The 10,671-nt window shown below is 44.0% G+C and overlaps 1 protein-coding gene across 1 annotated transcript; it reads right to left on the bottom strand.

Annotated features, from left to right (window-relative positions):
* Nucleotides 1–7,233: 7,233 nt before the first annotated feature.
* LOC136528493 (L-type lectin-domain containing receptor kinase SIT2-like) lies at nt 7,234–9,501 on the bottom strand. The gene has a single exon (XM_066521455.1). It carries the CDS (start codon nt 9,442–9,444, stop codon nt 7,333–7,335), a length of 2,112 nt encoding a protein of 703 aa, XP_066377552.1. The 5' UTR covers nt 9,445–9,501; the 3' UTR covers nt 7,234–7,332.
* Nucleotides 9,502–10,671: the final 1,170 nt, after the last annotated feature.

Raw genomic sequence — 10,671 nt, 5'->3', positions numbered from 1 at the left:
TGCTGCATAACCAAAAAACGGACAACTGAATAAAGGAAAAAAATACAAATATAGGCACACTTACAGCTAGAAAGTATCTGCAACCACCAATTGTACTCCGATGCTTCTTTCTGTAGTTTGTAATGGAAGAAAACATCCAATCATAGATGAACTTTGACCAATTCCATTCTTTCACCTTAGATACATCAATCAATGCACCTAGACACTACGGGCTCAGATAAGTACTAGAATTAGCACAAAGAAATGTAGACAAGGCTACAACCATGAAGTATCAAAGCACGTCATCATCAGATAACGTGCCTCCTACCAACTTGTCCCCAAATGTCTTGATCGTAGGCAAAGAGGGCTCTTTGATTGCTGAAAGGAAGTTGCTCTTCGTAGACTCAATATAATTATCCTTAATATCTTCACCATCATTTGGAAGCCCTAAAAAGAGATGGACTAACAATGGATCCAATGGAATCACTTTCCCTCCAACTATTATGTCACTACAACTCACATCTACTTGATCTGCTATCCATTGCACAAAGCCTCTGGGTGCTGAGCAACCATCGTACTCCAGTAAAATTCCAAAGCCATGATGCCTGATAATTTTCTTTTTGCGCTCATCCAACTTTGCTATTATCTTTTCTCAAAGTACTTGCTATTAAACCTACTTCCTGGTCTCTCTGATGTACCTGCAGCGCCACTCAATTTCCCTTTACCTCTACCTCTAATTGTTCTGATACTCCGTAAAACAATGCAACAAAAAAGAAAATCTGGTTAGGATACTAGAATCACTAAACATGGTGACAAATTTAGCAAAAAACTTGATTAGTTGGCTATGTTTTTTGAACAAAACCTATTCCCTGAAATATCATGCTCATCATGCATCCGCTCAATCGTAATGCTACTGAATTTACCTTTCTAGTCTGGACACCTGAACCCCTTGCTTTCCCTTTCTTCTCAACAAACTTAGCAAACTGAGAATACATAATAGAAACAAAAATATCAGGTAAAGTTCAAATGCAAATAGCACTATACAAGAACAAAAGTGCATGATGAGATCAAGCATTCAAGAATAGAAAACAAAAATAGGCAAGGACCAATGCCACCAGTATCACTCAATCATCTACAGTATAATAATCATGCAGTATATACTGGAACAATAAACTAGCATGGACCCTAAACTACTACTACAGGAGTAATACAAAACTAAAACAACCACAACACGATATATCATATATTAACAGACAAAGGTTTCAGAACATACTCCACAAACGACTTTTTGAACATGCTTCAAAGTTTTCAGCATTTCACTAGTATCAATATTATCATCTTCAGGATTTGGATCCTAAAAAAGGCAAAAAGATATATCAAATATCAAATTATTATAATACAAAAGTGCACACACAAAAACAAAGTCAAAATGAACTTAGTACCTCGCCATCATTGAAAGGATCAGAGGTTTCCTCTTCTGAGTTGTTAGGAAGATCATCCTCACTCTCACAATTTGTAGACTCACCATCAGAAAGAAACTCATCATCATCCATGGCTACATAACAAAAAAATGGTTAATGATCTCATTGCTAGCTGCAGTAAAAAACCAATCGAATTGAAATTTAGCAAAGCTCTCTATAGATGAGGGGTCAGGGCCTAGCATGTCAAGTGCATAAGAAGCTAAAATTACTAGTACAAGGACTTCTATATAAAGAAGGAAATTACTAGAACAGGAGCATGATTTTGACCAGAACACCTACATGCTTGACATGCTGCTTGTGGACAGTATTGCTCACCCTATAGAATTTTCATATATTGTGCAAAGGAAATTCAGTCCTGAAATGCGGAATGCATAGCACTCTCATGGTTTCTTATTAATATGCAGATAGTACAATAGTATAGTACAACACATAATTCAGTTATCAAAATTACATAACAAAGGCACACAAAATTAGTTTTAGGACCACTGACATTCTACATGATTAGATATAACAAAGAAACAAATCAATGTCAACCAAACAAACTGGTGGTCAAAATCCCTGATTGATCTATCAACTCCTAAAATAAAGTCGTTGAGCCGATTAGTACAATCTGATTCCAATCTGGCAGGAAAAGGGGCAAATGGGCGACAAAGTTGCAACAACCCTGCCCAATGCCCATACTCCACAAAGAATGAAACAAATTGTGTCTTAATAAGACACAGCCATGTAATCCTTCCACGATCAGGTGCCACATGTGTATCACCTATGTCAAGAGGGTGCACAACGACTGACTGAAATACCAGGAGCCCATAAAACTCCAAAACATGCAGTAAGTTGTGGGAGCTTAAACAAATTTCTAAAATAAACCATGCATGTGAGCTCAAACTTATAAAAACATATCCCAATATATGCAGTACTTGCCAAAGTCAGGAGACGGTAAAAACTGGATGAGCTCCATGCAATTACTAAAAAATGTTATTGTAACAAATCAATATTGCTCCATCCAATTGTGCAACCTCAAACACCATGTGGTCCATTGCAATTTTGTCAGCTATGTTATCTTAGAAGAGGCCTACTGCATGCAAGAACCAATCACATGAAGAACACAGACACATGCAGACACAAACACAAATCAATTCAGTCCTTACCACCACAACATGCCAACCCTGATATAGTAGTTCAGAAAAAGGTTCAGACATATAGTAGTTCAGACATACAAAAGGTTTAGAAAAATCCAGGCGATGTTTCGATTGCAAGCAGACATATAGTAGTTCAGAAAATAAAGTTCCTGATATGTTCAGTCCTCTTTAATCATGTGTATAACGTATCTAACAGAACCAAATAAACAAAAACTGCTAAATGGCATTCCTATTTAAGCATGTGTATCAGCAAGCACATCTGCACATGCATGGAGGATCGAAATCATACCATAGCATTAGCAATAGCATATATAGCATACATGACGCAGTTGGTGGCTGGCCGAGAGCAGAGCAGCTACCTGTAGCCTACAGCTTCATCATTCAACTCACAGATACATGTAAGCAGCACATCCACTAAAATGGAAATTGAATACAATGCAGGTACAGGCTACATCCTATGCATCCACATATCCACAGTAAGAGTTTTCCTGAATAATCTCTATTTTTAAATGGCTAGGTGAGGGGAAAGGAAGCAGACTGCAACCTCCATTAACTGTCCAAGGTCAGTAAAGTAATGATTAATGACAGACAATCCTAGCACCTAAAACACAAATCACAAACACAGGGAGGACGAAGGAGGAGATCCTGCCCCCCACCACATGTAGGACCACAATCTTGCACCGACATTCTACATGAATAGATCAAACACTCCAAACTGAACTACAGAGCAATGGATACATCTGGACACACTCCAAACTCTCGTCTCCCCATCGACACCGCCATCACAGACGGACAACCGTCGTATGCTGCCGGCAGCGAAGAATAAACATCACCACAAGGCAAATCGACACAGACAACACCCGATCTAATGAACTAAGCCCTCGAAATACGTTCTACTAAACAAAGCCAACTCAAATACCAGATCCAGGCACCACGAAATCCCAAACAAAAATACCTCAACTCAAAGGGAGAGGGAGCCGCGAACGAAGCTACCTACCGACCTCTGGCAGCGCCGCCGCGACGAAGCCTCCAAACCGGCGACGGAGAAGATCCGCAGCAGGATGGGGAGGACCAAGGACAGAGGAAGAAGAATCGCCCCCTCCGCCCGGACAAGCACCGAGTCCCTTTCTATCTGGGCGCGCGGATCGAGAATACAAACAGTGTTGGGTTCGGTGTTTTGTCCATAACCGGTAGCGGGCGCGCTCAACATTCCCGAACCCGCGCTCAACAATACTAGACCCGATAAAAGAAGATGCGGACCCAACAAGCACCACACCTGGCGCACGGATCACAAAGCACATCCAACGGACCACGCATCGCCTAAAGAGAGCAGCCAGACATCAGGCGACAGAGATATAGGAAAAGTGTTAAAAAAATCTAAAGAGAATTTATTAACATGGAATGGATTCAAAGACACGTGCGTGTGGCATGTGAATACCTACTAGTACTGTAAAAGAGCAAAGGAATTGAAAATAACCTATCACCTGATATTGCCACCCACCTTAATTTTGATCTCTTCGATCTATATTAAAATTAAATTCAACGTATCTAAATCTTGCAAGTTAATCTGACGAATGAACCCGGCCAGAAAACTTATAAATGTTTAGGCGTGTTTCCCTCCGGAGATGAATCCTCGGTGCATTTTTTTTCACCGGGTTTTCCACCCACGGTACATACCCGCCCGCAATCTCCGTCTTCCCTGTTATCCCCCAGCCCCAGCAAAACCTCGATCTTCCATGCCTTTGTCTGCCCACCCTGCGCCGCCGCTACCGAGGGCAGGGCGCAGTGCCTTCTCCTTCGCACCAGCGCCTGCCCGCCACCCGCTGGAGGAGCGTGATGCGCGGGTCCTCATCACGGCACACGTCGCGCAGGACCGGCATCCTCCTTCTTTGATCCATTGGCGCAGATGCAAATCGCTAATCCACCATCCACCTGATCTCATCCATGTCCTGCCGCCGTCGTCGCCAACGACTATAGGTGACGATTGGTTCCCAGCCGGCTTCCTGTGGAGGAGTTCGGTCCCCGCAGAGGTTTTACGGGCGGTAGGTTTTGCACTGCTCAAGAGAGCAGATAGACAAGATTCAGGGGAAGGCCACGGGTGCTTGGTCTTGCTTGTGATGTGCTCGCTCTGGTTTTTCTATTAAATTGATTTTGCTTATTATTCTTCTGATGTTGCTTTTACTAATCCAGGTGCAACACTGCTGGGGATCAAGAAATATTTTCGTGGCGGTGGCAACGCGCTGTACGATTGGCTCGATGACGGCTCATCGCAGGGCTTCTGCTCGTGGTGTGGCGTGCTATGTGTCTGTGACAACATCACCTTGTCGCGGCCATCGGCAGTCTGCCATGTGTTGTCTCAATGTAGTGATGGTGCATTATTTCCTCGTATTAATTTCAGATGCTGAGATTGGTGGTTGTTCATTGCTTGAAACTCTGTAAGTAGGTTTCAAAAATGGTTTAGTTCAGTTATTCATTGGCTTGTTGATGCCAGGATCTCAGAATGTTGTTTCAGGGACTGCTATGATTAATGGGTGCATTCAGAACGGTGATACACCTTTCGCTGCTCCTATTTTTAGCAGAATGAGATAAGATAGTGTTGCTCTGAATGATTTCACCTACTCGACAATTATGACAGCAACAGTGGCCAGCATACCTCTCCAAATTCAAGCTCAGGTGATCAAGACAAACTACCGGTATACACCAATTGTTGGAACTGCACTTCTGGCATCTTACTCGAAGCTTTGCAGCACTGAAGAAGCTCTTTCTATATTCAAAATGATTGATCAGAAGGATGTTGTTGCATGGTCTACAATGTTGACTTGCTATGCCCAAGCTGGTGATTGTATGGTGCCACAAATGTATCATCAAGATCACCATGCATGGCTTGAAGCCAAATGAGTTCGCGGTTGTGGCCCAACACCAGCGTCTCGACCAAGGTTTTCATTATCGGAAATAAAAATTTATCGGAGGTTATGGATAAACAGGATAAGCAAGATATATCGGAAATATCGGACCAAATTCAAAAAAAAAATTCAAAATGTTTTAAAAAAATTTCGTAGAATTTGACTTGAAACTATTCCTAAGCTATTAAACATCACTTGTTCACCGATAAAAACAAGAATAAAACATTATAGTGTGGGACCGTCGCGCGGCTGAATTTGGGTTGTCTGTGTAGGAGCAGGAAAGAAGGGATAAATTTGGCCGATGTCAAATTTTATCGGACCCTGTGGATAGAAAGGAAATTTCGGAAATTTCGGTGAATTTCGGCCGATAAAAAAAACCTTGGTCTCGACTGGTCAAGTGGTGACGCAAGGACGTCGCTTGTCCGGCTGCTGCCATGCTGAAGCGAGGCAACACCTCGAGCCTACTCGACAAGGTAATCTATCTTACCTGGACGACTGGATTGGAGGGAGTGTTCAGTGGTACAGTAGAGAGTGTGGGTTGCAAGCTATATCGAATCACTCAGCTGCTTATTGGGGATAAAAATATATGTATGTGACGCCAGTCTTAACAAGTATGTTTTTATGTGATGAATAATATATTAGTGTTTTTGTATAGTATGACAGACAATGCCACTATATAGCTCACCGAAATGAAGCAGAAAGAAATAAATTATACTCTGTTTCTGGCTCTCCAAGATACAATATCGATTATCAAATTAACATATTACAGACAACATATTGATAGCAGATCATCCATTGGCCCCTTGTATGATTGTTATCGTATTACTCAAATTCAGGATGCTTTATCAACTCCTCTTGGAGCTCGTACTGTTTTTGGTGAGCTAAAAAATCTGGTTATCCATAATATTAGCCCCTGTTGAATTTGCTTGTTTATATGGATTTTTTACTTTGTTCGTGGCAGTGGATGGTGTCCTAATTCTTGCTTATCCCCTTGCTTCTTTTTCTCTAGGTTGTCATGCCATTAGATTCATGCACATAGTGGATAGTTACTGATGCTATATTCTGTTTTGCAATGCAGATTCATGAAGGGTGTTAGGGATATTTAGCAGCGTCATTACTCATCAGCAGGTACGCTTGCTTTATTCATGTGAAGTCTAGAATAAAACTCGATAAGATTAACTGGTTTTCTATGCTATTAACTTGATTTTATTCTAAACTTGATACCTGATAGGGAGCGAGTGCACACAAGGCTGATACGGAGTGAGTGAGCATCTCGTCGGCTGATTATCGTCTTCGTGTAGCACATATATTTTTTGCATGTTTGATTTGATATCATAGACAAATTAGAAGTTTTTATATTTTGTATATATAGGTGATTTTGTATATAATGAATAACATTAATGTTTTTTACGTGTTGAAATTGTTTGAACTTTAACTAATTCAAATAGGAAATAAGTGATCTTTAGAGCATAATAGAATTGGTTAATCACAATTGACATTTTCAACAGTGCTAGACGGTCCTAAGTCCTAACATAGGAGGCACCTCACATTCTTCTCTGTAAGGTGCTCCCGCGTATATAGTTGTCGAATTGAAGGTAGAGCAATACTTCCATAAAAAATAAGTATCAGTACTCATACTCATACATAACTGACTACCCACAAGGCTCAGCTGATGAAGAACAAAATCACAAAAGCATCTATATAGAAAGAGCCTCGTGCCCTCATGGCCTCATCTATGTGACTTAGGACCAAATGCTGTTAACTGCTCGACCCCTGGATTGTTACGTTTTCAGATAAAGCAAGTATAACTCGTACCAATCTACCCTGTTGTTATCTTCCTCCTGATAGGTCGGAGATCGTGCCAAAGCTCGCCACCAGATCCGGATGTGAGATGGAGGACATGTCAAAGTCTTTGCCCTGCATCATCGCTAGCACATCGAAGCTGGAATCCGTCGGTGTCGGCTCCGGGAGTGGCGTCACGCCGTCGAGATAGCGCATGACCTGCGCCATGCCTGGCCGTGCGTTGGCGAACGGGTGCGAGCACAGGATCCCTAGTTTCAGAACCAGTCCCGCTTCGTCGACGTCGTACTCGCCGTGAAGCCCCGCGTCCACCGTCGCCATGAGCGACCCGTTGCGCCAGTGCTGGAGCACCCAGTCGACCAGCGCCACATGGCCGCCGCCACCGCCGCCTTGCGCGTTGATCTCCTTGGTGGGTTTCTGGCCGCAGGTGAGCTCCATGAGGAATATGCCGAAGGCGAACACATCTGTTAGAGGGGACGCCCTGCCTGTGCGCAGCAGCTCGGGGGATAGGTATCCCACGGTGCCAACCACGTGTGTGGTCTGCGAGTCCGTGCCATGGTCGTACAGCCTTGCCAGGCCAAAGTCACCGAGCTGCCCATTCATGTCTCTGTCCAGCAGCACGTTGCTTGCCTTGATATCTCTGTGCACAACCACCTTCTCCCACCTCTCATGGAGATACAGCAACCCTGCCGCCACGCCTTTGATGATGTGAAACCTCTGTGCCCAGCTCAGCTTTGAAGATATCTCCCCTTGACTACTGCTGCTGCTGCTGCTGCTACTACTGTATAGATATTTGTCGAGGCTACCATTTGGCATGTACTCGTAAACCAAAAGAAGCTCACGTTTCCTCCGGCAGTAACCGAGCAGCTGCACAAGATTACGGTGCCGGATGCGGCCGATACTTGCTATCTCGGCGACGAACTCCTTCATCCCTTGTCTTGATTCGTGGGACACCCTCTTCACGGCAACCTCTAGCACAGACGGCCCAAGAACTCCTTTGTAAACCCTCCCAAAACCTCCTTCACCGAGCAGATGCTTATCCTTGAATCCGTCAGTCGCGTGGTAAAGATCCTTGTACGAGAACCGGTGTGGCCCAAACTCAACCTCCCAGTCCTCGCGCAGCTCCGCGTACCTAAATCTCCTCCGCACAACGAGAACAGCAGCACTTCCAAAACCAAGCACCAACGTCGCGGTAACAATGGGTAAGACGATTTCCAGGACCATGGACCGCGGTTTGGGACCAGCCCGAGGTAGGTCTGGCAGCTTGGAGACGTCAATGGCAGGAGCCGGCCTGTTCTTGCCGAAGCTCCAGCCAAGAACGCAGTGCCGCGAGTTGACACGACCGGTCGCCGACGAGAAGCCCAGGTAGACTAGGTCCGTGAGCACCGTCGAGAGGTCGTAGGAGACGGAGAGCAGTGGCCTGACTGGTCTGGTGGCCATTCGGAGGGGAGCTAGCGTCACGTTGATCTGCTTCTTCTCGCCGCTGTAGTCCACCCAGACCTTCATGGCCTGACGGCTAATAAGCTTCAGGTTCTGGAACTCACCGCTCTTGTCGTCGTAGTAGCCGGCGTTGTAGGATCGCAGGGACTGCAGGCCGTTGACGTCAAGGCCGACGTGGTTGGCGTTGATGTCCTTGAACTCGACGCTCTGGATGGTGTCGAGTTCCACGGCGAGCAGGTGGTTGCTGGCGTTGCCGTCGTTCTGGACGTTGGTGAGGCCCAGGTACTTGGCCGGCAGTGCAGAGGAGAAGTCCTTGCTTGGAGCTATGAGGAAGGCCAAGCCGTGCGCGCTGAAGTCGGGGTACACGGAGACGATGCCGAACACGAAGGCGACGGAGAAGGACTGCACGCTGCCGTTTGGTGAGTCGCGGAGCCGCAGCGGGGTCGGGTGGAAAGCATGGCCTTTGAGGTAGGCCGTGCCGTTGGTTAGCTGAAGGAGGCCGTCCGACGTGACGGCGGCGGTTCCGTCCACGGTGAGGGCCGATCCTCTGAAGCCGGAGTAGACAAATTGGTCGTCGTGGTCGGCAGTGGTGTCCGACGCTCGAGGGTGGAGGCCCAGGGCCAGGAAGACGATCAGGAGAAGGCGTACAAAGAGCATTTTGCCTCTTGAGAATTCAGAAAAAACTTGTCCGATCCGTGACATGTAAGAAAGATCAAGAGATGTTATGAAGAGTGGCTGTACTTTCTTGGGCGTGCATCACGGTTTGCATGTATATCCATCGTTTTACTTGCAGGGAAGAAGTCGATTGAACCACGCAAGGTCCGCTTACGTCGTCTTAGGGCACGCTTGGTTTCTGGGCAAGGCTGCCTAACCTTTTCATGTGTCAGCACAACTGTGGGCAGCCATTTACCATTTCTTATTGATGTTTTGGTTGTTTCTTTAGAAAACATAATCACACACATACTCACTCTCTCTGTCCCATAACAAATATCGTTATGAAAATCGTGCTGCCCCAACTAGCTTAAGTTTGATTAGATTTTCTAAAAACATCATCAACATTTATATCTATAAATAAATTTATTATAAAAATATATTTAATGATTCATCTAATTATATTAATTATACACCATAAATATTAATATTTTTATATATGTTTAGATAGAAGTTATGACGCTTGCCTTTTTGGAAAGTGAGAATAACATCTCTGTGAGACGGAGGGAGTATATATTAATAAATGACTTTACAAAGCGTAGGTTTATGGTTGGTGCCCTGCTTAGAATGCAGTCTCGTGGTGTACGATGCTTGAAGGTGGAGGCCAAGGAAGACGATCAGGAGAAGGCGTACACAGAGCATCTTGCCTCTTGAAGAATTCAAAGCTTGTCCGATCCGTGACATGTGAGTCTTTGAGAAGGATCAGGCGATGTTTGAAGTGGCTGTACTTTCTTGGGCATGCGTCATGGTTTGCTACGTACTACCTCTGGCCTAAAAAGAGTTGCAATTCTAGGCGTACTTTTTGTTTCTGTGTTTAAAGTTTGACAAAATATAGATATAAAAATATTAACGTTTTTATATCAAATAAATATATTATAAAAATATATCGCATGTTAAATTTAATAATACTTATTTTATATTATAAATGTTTAACTTTTTTATAGATAATTGGTCAAACTTGATATACATGCTGTGCTCTGAATGGAGTATATATATATATATCCATCGTTTTACTTGCACGGAGGAAGTTGAGTGAGCCACGCAAGGTTCGCGTCTTGGTAGCTTCTGTCCGCATTTTCATGGTGCCCTTATTGTCAGCTCAAAATGTTGACAAAAATTTTCATGTCCGCATTGTCAGCTCAAAATGTTGACAAAATATTCAGCACAATTCAAATTTTGTCTTTCAAAATAAATATTACATGAAATCAATAAAAATGC

This window comes from Miscanthus floridulus, chromosome 19 (genome assembly GCF_019320115.1).
Source record: "Miscanthus floridulus cultivar M001 chromosome 19, ASM1932011v1, whole genome shotgun sequence".
NCBI lineage: Eukaryota > Viridiplantae > Streptophyta > Magnoliopsida > Poales > Poaceae > Miscanthus > Miscanthus floridulus.
Note: the sequence above shows the minus strand (reverse complement) of the source record. Positions and strands in the feature narration are given on the sequence as shown.